The 14,357-nt window shown below is 41.7% G+C and overlaps 1 protein-coding gene across 3 annotated transcripts in view; it reads left to right on the top strand.

The window, feature by feature from the left end:
• Window positions 1–14,357, top strand: part of PARP9 (poly(ADP-ribose) polymerase family member 9) — a 36,296-nt gene that overhangs the window by 2,777 nt on the left and 19,162 nt on the right. The window contains exons 2-7 of one of the 3 annotated variants that reach the window (XM_059162823.1): window positions 224–325; window positions 1,142–1,178; window positions 2,828–3,741; window positions 6,104–6,328; window positions 7,517–7,735; window positions 10,783–10,843. In XM_059162823.1, the coding sequence (XP_059018806.1) occupies window positions 224–325; window positions 1,142–1,178; window positions 2,828–3,741; window positions 6,104–6,328; window positions 7,517–7,735; window positions 10,783–10,843 (1,558 nt within the window). The remainder of the gene's footprint in view (window positions 1–223; window positions 326–1,141; window positions 1,179–2,827; window positions 3,742–6,103; window positions 6,329–7,516; window positions 7,736–10,782; window positions 10,844–14,357) is intronic. The other 2 variants (XM_059162825.1, XM_059162824.1) reach the window with 2 other exon arrangements.

Here is a 14,357-nt window from a genome sequence, read left to right as displayed (position 1 = left end):
TCACAAGTAAGCAGAGAGAGAGGAGGAAGCAGGCTCCCTGCCGAGCAGAGAGCCCGATTCCATGCGGGGCTCCATCCCAGAATGCTGGGATCATGACCTGAGCGAAAGGCAGAGGCTTTAACCCACTGAGCCACCCAGGCGCCTCCCCCCCTACAGTGTTTTTTTTACCAAATTCCCAAAGACACTAGCCCGTGCTTATTGCATCCTTTCTATTCATTCCTAGAAGCAGGCAACCATACTGGGAATAACAGTTTACACTGGGAAACGCCAAATGGAGTGTAAACATTTAAAGACCCCAGGGACTTGGAGAATGGACTTTCCTGAGGTAAAAAACATTAAGTGTGTATAAATGATGAACCATGGTCTTACGAACAAAGAGTTCTTCCTGTAACAGCTAGAAACCTGGGGTCTTTAGTTGTACTTGTCATTCTTCTTTGGTTTGAATAACCCAAGGACAGTTTTTCTTGTGCACCATGTGGGAGATGGGAAATCACGAATATGCTAATGTAAGCAACAGAGTCTACTTGAGGATAGGTGATTTTTTTTTTTTTTTAAATGTGACCTTGGTGTCATTTTGATTGTGTCTACTTACTCAACAATTCTGCCTTTGCAGGGTAAGGGGAGGAGTGGGAGGAATGAAAACAAGGAAATAGAGAAAAGGAACCTCATTTGTTTAAGTGGAAAATTCCACGTTCAGGCTTATGTCTTGAAATAAGCAATTGAAAGTAGGTCCTATTGGTAGATGGGGAGGTATGGCTGATGAGGTTCCTGTTCCCCTGTCTCCTCTTCTGTCCAGAGAAACCCCACAAGCCTTTGGAGACTAAAGGCCTACCTGAGAGTTTGGGATCATTTTGGTCTTTGACCTTTGGGCCTTTTCAAGTGTTAATCTCCTACTCTTCATCTCATCCTGAATTAGAAGCTCACTGGCCTCCAGTGAAGGGCAGGGTAGTGTTTGCTGGGACATTGAGTATTTCAAGTCTGTCAGGTACACAGATTAAACAAACACGAGTTCCCCTTCTCCCTGAAACCTAGTGTATTTTGCAGGGTTGTTGTAGCTCTGTGTTTATTAGGCTGTCTTAGCTATCAGTACTCTGTAGTCATCCCGTTGCAATTTTTTTTTAACTGCTTTTATTTCTTGTAGGGTTCCTATGGAGCAGTGGCTCACCAAGAGACATCAGGTAGGATCACCTCACTCCTGTTTCAGAGGAGCTCAGGGGGAATATAGAAGCAAAATGTCTGTCCCGCTCCCCAGGTGCTCAGGTGTGTGACTGCAGAGCATTGTGGGACCCAGTGCATAAAGGAGACTGCTTCAGGGGCAGTGGGACACCTGCAGATGTGTTCTCTCAGCACTCCCACTGATCCTTGCCTTTGCCCACTCAATGTGATAATCTTTTGCCTACAGCCCTAGAGCTGATACAGGCCAGAAGATGTGACTCTCTGATGTCCCTTTGCTAACAAGGGTTCCATGAGCCAAATGGAACTACCTAATCAAGTTGGTGACCAGCTTGAGGTTTTCAGCCAGAGCACGGGTCATCTGGATCTGTCTGTCCAGGTGCAGCTTCTTTTAGGTCATTGAGGCCATCAGAGATCTTTCTAGGTGGCTTAGATTAGAAATGGAAGTGGAAGTAAAATGTCATTAATGACCCCATTTTATCTATTTCAGGACTCCCGGTTTTTTCGCATCTCTGAAATAGGACCACTCCTCCCTGTCAGTCCGTAGAGTGCCATGGTTTAATTGGCATAATTTTTCCTCTCGAAGTAGCATATAATAATGATGCCCTAAGCTCCATGAAATACAGTGTCGCAGGGTGGGTTCTCCAGGAAGCATAAACTGACCTGGAGTTGGGGGTACACAAGGTTTATAGTGAAAGGACAAGAGAAGAAACCAGATTGGGCAGGTGGAGCCATCAGACCATAATGAAAACCTGACAAAGTTCTGCCAGCCCAAGAGCGCTCATTTCTGGAGTCCCACATTGAACATGAATGGCCTTGCTCAGCCACGGATGAGGGCCACCCCTGAGAATAGCGTGACCTTGGCTCGAAAGCGGAAATAGACCCTGAGTGACTAACCACTGGACGCTGTTGCCTAGCGGTATTGCCCCTCATAACTGCATTGGGGTGTGGGGGTAGGGGTCCAAGCAGCACACCTTCCTGTCAGCCACATGCAAGAAAAATAAGAATTTTAGTCAGTTTTAATTCTACCAGAATTGTGCAATGAAACTGGAGTATGATGAAGAATTATTTACTGTAGCCCCATCAGTGCTCCACACCCTTGCTGGACCAGCCCAGTGACTGATGGGCAGTTGGAAAAATGGGCCCCAATTTTTTTACCCGCTGGTGGTATAGCTATGAGACATATGATCTGCACTGCCCCCTAGTGGAGTCAGGCTTCATTTGCTTTGTAACACACCTTTTATTCATTTCCTTTCTTGTATTCATTTCCTTTCTTGTCCTGTCTCTTTCCCACTCCTCCCTCCTCATCCTCACCCACCCATAGTGTTTTCTAGGATCACCTCCCAAATACACTGACCCTCAAATCCTCATCTCAGAGTCTGCTTCTAAAAGAACCCCAAACCGAGACAATGACAAAAGGAAACAAGTTATGAATAAAACCTCTGTATATATTTGGGTGACCTACCATGAAAAACTCTTGTATATCCTTGGTCAAATTACACGTCCAGTTAAAAGGAGGATAGGGAAGGGGGTGAGAGGACCGTCATCTCACTTTTGCACAAGGCAAACAGTCTTCTGGTGTGAAGTGAAATGACATCCTTTTCAAAGGAACCCACGCTCATTTCTTTATTTTTTGTCTTCTCTCTTTTTCCAGAGATGGCCACTCCTGAAGAAGACCACAGTTGGCAGATTTTCATTAATCACAGTGACTTCACAATTTTAAAAAACAATAAGAGTCAGCTGTGTGAAGTCCTTCAGAATAAATTTGAGTGTGTCTGTACCCTGGTCTCTCCATCCGTGGAAGGGAACAGTGAGTCTCTGCAAGTCTTCAGAGAAATGCTAATTCCTGGGCTGGAGTTATCTGTTTGGAAGGACGACCTCACCAGACATGCCGTTGATGCTGTGGTGAATGCAGCCAACGGAGACCTCATTCACGGGGGAGGCCTGGCTCAGGCCCTGGTGAAAGCCGGGGGCTCTGAAATCCAAGAGGAGAGCAGAAGATTAGTTTCCAGGTTTGGTAAAATACCAACTGGTGAAATAACTACCACAAAAGCAGGGAGACTTCCCTGCAAATTAATTATCCATGCTGTTGGGCCTCGGTGGATAGCGAAAGATTATCAGACATGTACCTATAAACTGCAGAAGGCCATTATAAATATTCTGAATTATGTTACCTTTTACAATCCAGACATTGAGACAGTAGCAATTCCAGCCCTCAGCTCTGGGATTTTCCAGTTCCCTCTGGACTTGTGTACAGAGATCATTGTGAAAACAATCAGTTTATATTACCAAGGGAAGCAACTGGCCACTAATTTGAAAGAAATTCACCTGGTAAGCAATGAGCACCCTACTGTTGTTGCCTTTAAAAATGCTTCAGAAGTAATCCTAAGGACGAACAAGCTGGGATCCCGGATGAGTGAAGAAGCCACCCCTCCTTTCAAGACAGTTCTTGTGAACAATGTGACTCTCCAGATTGTCCAGGGTTACATCCAGTTGCAGGAGGTAAGTATTTGTTTCTGTCCTCTTATACTGCCAAAGGAGGTCCCTGAACCGTTTATGACCTATCAGGTATTTTTAAAGAAATTTGTACTATTTCAGATGCTGTTTAGAAAGCATGTTGTTGAAGCTAAGAGTACAGACTTGAGAGAGACCCTCCGGGTTTGAATGCTAGCTTTGCCATTTGTAACTGGGTGATCTGAATCAAGTTATTCTATCTTTCGGACCTTGGTCTCCTCATCTGTAAAATAAGAACAATAAGATCACATGTATCAAAGAGCTGGAATCAATACACCTAAAGTGCTTAGAATAGAGCTTGGCACATGGTAACTATTTATGGTGATTATTGCAACTATTCTTGGGCACCAGGAGGAAATAGAACAAGCTTCTATTCCAAGGAACTTAAAATCAATTAGACTTCTTTTATGTAAGAAAAAATTCTTGATTTGAAAAAATCCCATTGGGGAAGCAAACCATTTGAACATTTCTGAAGCAACCTATCAAGAGTAAACAAAAAAGTCTTAATAAAAAATGAACTCATAGTATTTAAGAGTATGTAAATTTACGACAAGAGGGTAAGGCAGTGGACCAAGAAAGATTAATTCAGAAGCTAGGAGTTTGATTATGACCTCAAGTTATGATGGGTATGAACTGGGTGGTTAGAATGACTTGATCAGAGAGACACAAAAGTGGTAAGAGCCTGAAAATCATGGACTGGACCAGTCAGGAGATCTAGGTCGAGCTATAAGTTGTATACTTAGTATACTGCTCTCTGTCAGGGGTTGGAGAGATACAAAGGGCAAGTTAGGGTTTAGCCAGCGCTTATGGAACACCAAGGCCAGAGCCCTGGCAAGGAGGGGAGAGAATCATGGTAACAGTGAACTTGGGGATTTCTGGGTTGGTGCAACTCTCCTGCTAGGCAGAGCACCTTAGGGCTAGGAATCAAGGCATGTTCATCTTTGTAGCTGCAGGCAGGGCCCTGTCTCAGCATGCATCTGGGTGTTCAGCAAATTATTGATGCCAAAGTGAAGGGGGCAGCAGGGAAGAGAAAGAATATAAGGCTATATTCTTTTTATTTCTGCATCAGAGTTGTCACTCTTAAGCTTCTCCTATGGCCACAATCAAATAGACTTCATCATAAGTGAAAAAATGCCACTTCTTTTCTTGTTCTTTTTTTTTCTTTTAAGATTTTATTTATTTATTTGAGAGAGAGAGAGAGAGCACTTACACACACATGAGCAGGGGTAGGAGAAGTAGACTCCCCTCTGAGCAGGGAGCCAGATGTGGGGCTCAATCCCAGGACCCTGGGATCATGACCTGAGCCAAAGGCAGACACATCACCTACTGAGCCAACCAGGCACCCCAAAATACCACTTATTTTCTACAAGACACTATTAGAAAAGAAGACAGGGGACCCCACAGGATGAAACATTGATTCAGTAAGTCATTAATACACCACTTTAAAATTAAGGTGGAAACATCCTAGTTGAATAACTTACCCTTTAACTAAACTTTCATTATATTTCTTTGTTGCCAGCAACATTGAGAACCTTAAAATTTTTCGAGGGTGCCAGTCCTCCCAAACTGGAAATTCTGATTGCACTTTCGAAGTGAAGCATTCATTAACGTCCATTAAAAGTACCTGGGTTGCCCTCAAAGGGACCCAAAGCAATCAGGATGACTTAGGGATATTTGAGCATGGGGCAGAAGCAAAAGGAGACCTTCTCCTGTAGCCCAGGCCCGAGGGCTAACTAGGAGGCGATACTACTGAAAACACAGCCCATGTGTATGCAGTCTATTTCCAAAGGGACAGATGAAGAACTGGTAAAAGTGGTTGCCCTCCAGACAAGTGAGTGCTTGGAGTATCCAAGGAACTCACCAAGAGGGAGGCCTATTTCCACTGAAGACTTTTTTGTCTCATTTGTATTTTCTTTGACCATGTACTGCATTTTTTTTTTTAAAAAGAAAAGCATTAGGAGGTAGAAATTTCCCAAGAAATTTTATTTCCACTCTCTTTAAACCAAACAGAAAATCCACACAGAAATAGCAAAAAGTGATAGCACTGGGGGAGGGGATAAAACCGTGTATTGATGATGGTTTAAACAAATCACAAGGAATGCCCAGAATCTTGGAATATGGAGGATATAAAGCAGCAAGAGGCTGACAGACATTTACAGTCAGAACTGTCTTATTCACACACTTTGCCTAATTTCTGAATAGGACAAATGACTCATGGCAATCAAATGAAATTATGAGTTTCTGTCCACCGCTAAATGATAACCTTGTGCAAAACAAAGACACAAACAAAAGATGTCTTGTGAATTTATGATCTTCAAAAGTATTTTTCAAAGCTCCTCAGCAAACTAAAGATTGAAGAAAAAGTAATTTAACAATGGATCCTCTGGTTTTTTTTGTTTTTGTTTTTCCTCTTCAGACGGATGTAATTGTTAATTCTGTAAATCTGCTCTATGGTTTGGGATTTGGAGCTGTGTCAATATCAATTCTACAACAAGCAGGAAATGAAATGGAATTGGAATTTAATGAAAAAATTACTGAAATACTAGAGTCTCAGTTGGTACTGGTCACAAGAGGATTTCAGTTGTCCTGTCAGTACGTATACCATGTGTTGTGGGATTTAGGACATCACAAACTGACTGAGGTAAGTTCAACATGAGTTTATCTTTATGTAGCCCCATAGACTACATAGTCTTTGTTGAATTTCATTATGTCATTACATTTATGAAAATTTGATGAGTGAGATAGTCCTCATTTTCTACCATTCTGAAATACAGGAAAAGCATTATTGTCACAAGTTATCTTAAGAAATTGAATTTTAAATATTACCTAACTCATGTCTAAATTTTAAGCAAGAGTACTGCAAACAGACCTGGAAAGAGTAGGTTCCCTCAGTCCACACATCTGTTCACCTTACCCCTCTGTGACCCTGTTGGCCTTTCCCTAAATGGACCTGGAATTCAGCCTCTCTGTATTTCCCTGCATCAGTTAAGTGCCAGGGGCACCTGGGACTTCCCTTCCAGTACTGCTCCAGGTAAATCTGTCACCTGTGGTGTCTTCCCACCAATGCCTGCGGTAGAGATTGACAGATTGGCTTTCTGGCCAACTCTTCACCCAAGACACATAAAATATACACATTAAAGAGTTGGGGGACCCATTCAAATGTGGAGAGAGGGAAAGAGTCTCCTTCCCTGCCTTTGTTTATCTTTAGTTTGTCACCATTTCTGGGCCTTCTTTGACTAAAAGCCCTCTAGTCCCAAACTGGCCCTCCAGTCACTCTCTGCCCCCCAGTTTTCCAAGGCCCGTCCACAGACAACTTTTCTGTACTTCAGTTTGGATGTTGAAATGTTGATGTAAAGTTTATTTTTTTTTTTTTTTTAAATCTTTTTTTTTTTTTTAAGATTTTTATTTATTGTTGATGTAAAGTTTAAATCTGCCAAATACATTAGCACTTCTTGAGAAGAAATGACATATCTTAAAGATGTTGGATAAAACTGCTTACTTATTTTTCCCTCTGTCTCCTTTGTTAAACTCCTGAGAGCTCTTTGTTTCAACCTGGAAGCAGCAGGTAAATGGGAATAAACTGATGGTTGGCTCATAGTCCCAGGGAGATGAACAAGGCTATATAAACTGGGAGAAATCATGGCACCCAAACAGACTCCTCAGTGACTTGTGTTTCTCATCATCTAACCATGTGGCTGTCATGGGGTCTCTAAAGAGGCATAACCATGACCCTAAGGGGGAATAGAGGTGGGCATTGTAAGATGTGGGCAGGATCGAGAGGTGAAGGAAATTTTATTTTGACTCAAAGGCTGATCTGTTTTTCTTACAGATACTGAGAATTGCAATGAAGGAATGTTTGGAGAAATGCCTTGAACTAAATAAAACTTCTATTTCCTTTCCTGCCCTTGGGACTGGAAACTTTGGTATACAGAAGAGTGTAGCAGCCGAGATTATGTTTGATGAAGTTTTAACTTTTGCCAAATGCCATTTGAAAAAGCAATTAACTGTAAAGTTTGTGATCTTTCCAGAAGAACTGGACACCTACGTGGTAAGATAGTATTTTAGAAATGTCCCATTCAGGGACACCTGGGTGGTTCAGTTGGTGGAGTCACTGCCTTCAGCTCAGGTCATGATCCCAGGGTCCTCGGATCGAGTCCCGCATCAGGCTCCTTGCTTGGCAGGGAGCCTGCTTCCCTCTCCGCCTCTGCCTGCTTGCGTGCGCTCTCTCTCTCTCTCTCTCTCTTTGACAAATAAATAAATAAATAAATAAATAAAATCTTAAAAAAAAAAAAAAAGAAAGGTGGCATTCTGTTACCTATCCGTCTTTAAAAAAAAAAAAAAAGGAAATGAATGTCCCATTTATTCATTCATTCATTCCATAACATCTGTGTAATATCTCCAATGTAAGACATGAGCTAAGCACTGGACAGCACGGTATTGTTCTAACTTGGTGAATTTATTGTTTTTTTAATTGCTCACCTCTGACCTAGTGAAGAATGTCATTAAAGCAGCCACGTTACCCTGCTCCCTACATTCTGTCCTTTCCTTTGTTGGCCTTCTGCTCCTCAAAGATAAGCAACCTTCTCATTTCAGTGTGGGCGTCCTCTGCTCCTCTGTCTTCTCTCCTGCTCTGAGAGCACAAGTATTCTGACAATTTCTGCAAAGTCCTGTCTTCTGAGCCACCTTCAGACCCATACACTTAATCCTGTCTCATTTCCACTTGGTTATCCCATTGTCATCTTAAAGCCAACATATTTAAAACAAATTCTTTGTCTTCTCCTCTCCGATTGATCAACTTCTTGGGGCAAGTTAATATACTTTTCCGTGCTTCAGTTTCTTCATCTTTAAAGCGGGATAGTAGGGAAGCTTGGCTGGTTCAGTCAATAGAGTACAAAACTCTTGATGTCAGGGTCATGAGTTCGGCCCCACTTTGAGCATAGAGCTTATTTGGGGGAAAAAAAAAAGTAGAATAAAGTGAGGATAATAACTACCATCCTATGGAGCTGTCGTGAGCATTAAATGAGTTAATACACATAAAAACACTTAGAACAGTACCAGGCATGCAGGGAAGCCCTCCATGAGGGCTAGCTGTTGCATCAGCTGTAATGAATTGTAATTCACAGAGTGCTGACCTAAAGAGGAAACCAAGTGACCTGTTTGTTATCTTTTCTTCCAAATTAGATTATTAATTATTTCACAGCAGAGGTATCTTTGACTACTTTTGCCATGTCCCCAGTACTGTCCCCAAATTCAGTCTATTGTTTAACTTCTCTGTGGGTGACCCCAGAGGGAGGTCAGTTGTGGTCTTATACAAAAACCAGTGTGTAGGGGCATGTGTCCGTGTGTCTGAATGCAGAGATCTGTGTGTCCATCTGCTTTAGTTTTCACTTCATCTCAGCTTTTTGCTTTAGAGTGGGCAGATTAAGTTGAGTTTCTAACATGTGAAAAGGTCCAGCATAATTAGTATATTGTGCTTTATCAAGTCCAGCAGGAGGTGGTCCCCCATAGAAGGCACTGCTGACATCTGTCACTGTTATAACAAAGGCTGCTGTGGCCTTCCAGGCCATTCCAGGAGGCTGTCCCGTCTAGAGAGAAGGGGGTGCAAGTCTGCTTCCCAAACCCGAAATCGCAGGCATGTGACCTAAGAAGCAGAGATCACGGTGGGGCCTCTGATCTTCCTGGGAAAGGCTGGTGTGGGGCAGAGGGGTCCACGTCCCCTCACGCCTCTGTGATGCTGGGCTTATATTGTTCTTCCATTAACGTACCATCTCTGGGCTTTATGCTCACTTAACTGGCACTTCGAGAAGGAACTTGTCCTAATGTTAAGGAAGAATTAAAAAGGAAATGAAATAAGATACAGTGACTTAAAACAGATTTTCAAGACAGGTTTCTGATTCTGCCAGTAGCAACATCCAAGTGCTAGCACAGCCTCTCAGGCGTGGGTCCAGGTATTGGGTATAAAGAGCCTTGCTCGGTGCCTGGCAGAAAGAGTGGCTCTGAAAAATAGTCCTCTGACTGCTTACTCTTCCACCCTGCAGCCTGTCTCCAGGTGGGTGGTTGCCATTTTCTCTCTCCCGACAAGAAAATGAACTTATTCTTGTTCCAGCTTGCTCTTTCCTGGAACAAGTATTAAGGTTCTTTTTCCTTTTGCTGCTTGACTAGGCACAAGGAAGTTTGTAGCATTTGCTGATGTTCATTGCTGACATTTCTGAAGATGGAGTTGGGAAGAGATGCCCACAGTGAGCTCTCATTAGCCCATGTCAGCCAGCTCCAGGACACCAGGGTGTCTCACCCACAGACTTATAAGCCAGTTACCCCATAAAGTAGCTCACCTTCCAGACACAGGGAATCCAGTCTTGCAAATGAAGTTCTCCCTGAAGCAGAGCTCGATCGATCAATCGATCGGCGGGCCCAGGTAGGTGCTTCGGGCACATTCCAGAACAGCTCAGGAAAGACCATCTTCCTACAAGGGGAATGAACTGCATGTAGAAAAGAAGGTTCATTCTCTTCAATATACAAACAAAAATGTACGTGGTAGTTCAAAAAACATAGAAAGATCAACCACAATCTGAGGGCTCCCCTAAGCAATGATAATAAAAACAGCTGCTGTGTGTTGCATCAACCAGGCCCTGGGCTAAGGCGAAGCTGCAGAACAATCCTCTCCAAATGAATTTCCATTTTATTAGCTAAAAGAGCATCTGCCTAGTTCTCCAGTGAAGTGTCCACAGACTTGGTTCAGTGCCTCACAGGCAATAACCAGAGCATTAATGTTTATGGAATGAATGAATGATTATATTTTGCCTTGGGATATACATATATATTCTCTTTATTTTAAGACCAGATTTTGGTTTTCTGTCTGGTTTTTCTATACTTGTTTCCCCTAGGTGTTCTAATAGATCGTGGTACTACACGATTTGGTGCTGTGATCGCTGTTTCTTAGGACTTTCCAAAAGGCTGCTATAGATTTGTGGTAATGAGGATGGAGACTGACAGAGTGGATGAGGCCAGGTGTGGTCTGTGCAGGTAGGAAGAGGGATTTTGAGGACTATGGCCAAAAGCCCCACTTATGACTCTGCTCTGTTTTGCTTCTTATAGGCTTTCAGCACTGAAATGGAAAAGACTAAATTCAAGCTACGTGGTTTCAGTAACTACAATGGTGAGTAAGAAATTCCCGGGTCTAAAAGTAGAGTCCATGGGACGCCTGGGTGGCTCAGTCAGTTAAGCCACTGCCTTTGGCTCAGGTCATGATCCCAGGGTCTTGGGATCGAGTCCTGCATCGGGCTCCTTGTCCAGCAGGGAGCCTGCTTTTCTCTCTGCCTCTGATTGCTTGTGCTCTCTCTCTGACAAATAAATAAATAAAATCTTTAAAAATTTAAAAAAAAAAATAGAAGTAGAGTCTACTCACCAGAAGCTCATCCTCTTCATCATCTTAACTAATAGAAGGGACAAAAGGAAGAACTAAGCCCAGTATATTTTCTCCTGTTTGGATACTAACCGGCTTGGCATCTGAACATCATTCTGGTTTTGCCTAGTCCAGTTTCATGATATGAATAGAGAGAGGCTAAGCTGCAGTGGGTAATTCACAGTGTGGTTATTTACTTCACAAATAGCTCTCTATAATTTTTCCCTAAGAAAAGTTCTGTCCTTCATAAGATGACTGAGCCAGTTACTCTTTCTGCTCTGAATGGGGTCACATCTAAATAGTAATTTTAGAAAACATCTCAGTCATACCAGATAATAATAAATGGATTCACCTGATGCTACTCAAACCTGAGAATCACTAGGATCATAATAGAAACTTTAAACAAATAAACAAACAAAAATATGTATGGCCCCCAACCCTACATATTCTGACTCAGGACCTTTGGATCTGGGCCAAGCATGTGTATTTTTCAGTAGCTCCTAGTCAGTTTTGCTGCTGAACTAGGTTTGGGGATCCCTGGACTTAACTAACCATGGCCGATGTTGGAGAAAGATGAACTGTGTCATGTAACTCCTTTCCTTTAGTGGAGTTGGAGTTGATGGGGTTGGAATTGCTTCATGACAACCAGGATGCGTACTTGTGAAGTGGTCTTTTGATCTACAGTAGTGTATAAATGTCAAGAACACTAGACATTCAGTGAGGAATAGAAACTGTTGGGGTATTTCCCACTAGGGTCACAATGATTTGCTTATACCCTTTAACAGAACAGTTCACTTTTGGATGGGCTATGGTCCAGCAGTGCTGGAAACAAAGGAGGGGTTACTTGGAGAGAGCTGTGGTCTGTCACTTTGCCTCTTATGAACCTCTTTATTTATCTGTAAAATGATGATAAAGACAGACTTTTGTCAGCATAAATAGAGATTATGTATGTAAAAATGTTCTGTTGCAAAGCATTGAATGAAGGCCAAAGAATAATGAGTGAGAGGATGGACAAACAACCCAGGGGAGAAACTGCCTGGACAAACTACCCAGAAGAGGCAGAAAGTCCTACTGACCTAAAAAGATCGAGAGTGGCTTCCTGGTCAAGTGGGTCTAAGTTGGGCTTTATTGAGGATGGCAGATTTTCAGTGGCTCGAGCTGCTGCGGTGGGGCATCCAACGTGAAGAAAATGCCTAGAAGCAAACAAAAGCAGTGCAAGTGGGGGGAATCACACTGAACCAAGGGAAGGTAGACCGGAGTTTTAGGCGAGGCTAATATGGAAAACGAACATACAAATGTCTCTGTTTTTAGTCCAAATAATAGGGCCATGTGTTACCATTTACTTCGGTCGTTTTAAAGGACATCTGTAAAGGAATTATAATTATAGCGCAGGACAATAATTGACCTTAATGATGGTTAATGGTGATGATCTCAGATTATCAAGGAAAAGCTGAACTATTTAGGAAGGCAGGGAAATGTGTTTTCATTAGAAATATTTAACTAATAAACTAAGTAATCTAACTCATAAATATTTAACTAAGGTATTTGGTGCTAGAAGTGTATCCCCTAGTGATCTGAAAAATTAGTTTCCCAGAAGAACAATTTTTCCCTCCAGTAATGATGGGTAAATGAAGTATCACCATGTATTGCTTCTCTTTTCTCCTAAAAAGTAATATAAACTCCCAGGGAGAAAAAGGGTTAAAAAATAAACAAATAAACAAAATCCCCGTGTCTCTAGTTTAAGAACTTTTATCACTTCATTGTCCAAAACATTGGCTTTTTTTTTTTTTTTTTTTTTAAACTCAGACCCTCTTCCTTCTGTCTCTCTCCTGGTACTGTTTCAGAGTTCCTGGTACCACTCAACTATTCCAGAGGGGAAAAGATGCTAATTACCACTACTAACCTCAGATCATTTATGAGGAGGCAGAATTATGTGAGTGCTAGAGTCAGACTGCCCATACCTAGTAGCTCCACGGCTCCTACTAGCCAGGCCTTTAACCATGGGCAAGTTACTTAATAACTTTATTTTTTTTTAAGATTTTATTTATTTATTTGACAGAGAGAGAGATCACAAGTAGACAGAGAGGCAGGCAGAGAGAGAGAGAGAGGGAAGCAGGCTCCCTGCTGAGCAGAGAGCCCGATGTGGGACTCGATCCCAGGACCCTGAGATCATGACCTGAGCTGAAGGCAGCGGCTTAACCCACTGAGCCACCCAGGTGCCCCTACTTAATAACTTTAAATAAGTTTCTTCATTTGTAAGATGAGGCTGTTATTAGTACTTATAAGGTTGTGAGGAGTGAACAGAATAATTTTTGTGAAGCATTTAGAAATGCCTAGAACATAGTAGGTGCTCAATTTACTTTTCCCCTTATGTTATGTATCCCCATATTCTTGTGTTTTTGAGATTCATCCAAATAGCTAAAGTTCACTCCTTTTCATTGCTTTAATAATATTCCAATGCTGAAGGACATTTGGGTCATTTCCAGTGGGTTTTGCTGTTACAAAGGAGAAGGTAAATTTTCTTGTATATATCTCCTGATGCACACATACAAAAATTTTTTACAGAACATAATTATGGGAGTAGTTGTTCCAGTTTTACACCCATCATAAATATATACAGAAGTTCTAGTTCCTCTGTATCCTCCCCAACACTTAATATTGTTAGACTTATTTTTGCCGATCTGTTGGATAATTTTTCATATCCCTGATTGTCAATGAAGATGAGCATCTCTTCACACATATCTGGGCCATTTGTATTTCCTTTTCTATGAAATCTTTTGTCCAGCTGAGAATCTTGTCTATCAAGAAAAAGGTTCTTCCTCTTTCTTGATAATTCGAGAGAATTCTTTATATATTCTGGATACTGCTTCACCTATGAATTTCCTCGGCTAGTTCCCACAATTTCTTTCTTTCTTTCTTTCTTTCTTTTTTTTTCAATTTCAGTTGAGAGTTACCCTAATCCATCAGAGATTCTAATTCTTTATATATATATCTTTGCTCCTTATACACATGGGTGGGTTGGAATCAAGTTCCATGGCCTGTTCTGCTGGGATATACCATGTCAAGTAGTAGAAGCTGCTAAGCTGCAAATTCTGTGGAGATGTAAATTGTCCTGTTACATACAGATATGAAATCAAAAGGAATCCCAAGTAATGAGGTTATGGCTATTTCTTCTTTTCATTAAACTTGGATAATTTTCTAATTTTTCCAAAATAAATGTATTATTTTTATAATCAGAAGTACGTATTTTTCAAAAGGAATTTTTGCC

Source organism: Mustela lutreola, chromosome 2 (genome assembly GCF_030435805.1).
Source record: "Mustela lutreola isolate mMusLut2 chromosome 2, mMusLut2.pri, whole genome shotgun sequence".
Classification (NCBI taxonomy): domain Eukaryota; kingdom Metazoa; phylum Chordata; class Mammalia; order Carnivora; family Mustelidae; genus Mustela; species Mustela lutreola.
Note: the sequence above shows the minus strand (reverse complement) of the source record. Positions and strands in the feature narration are given on the sequence as shown.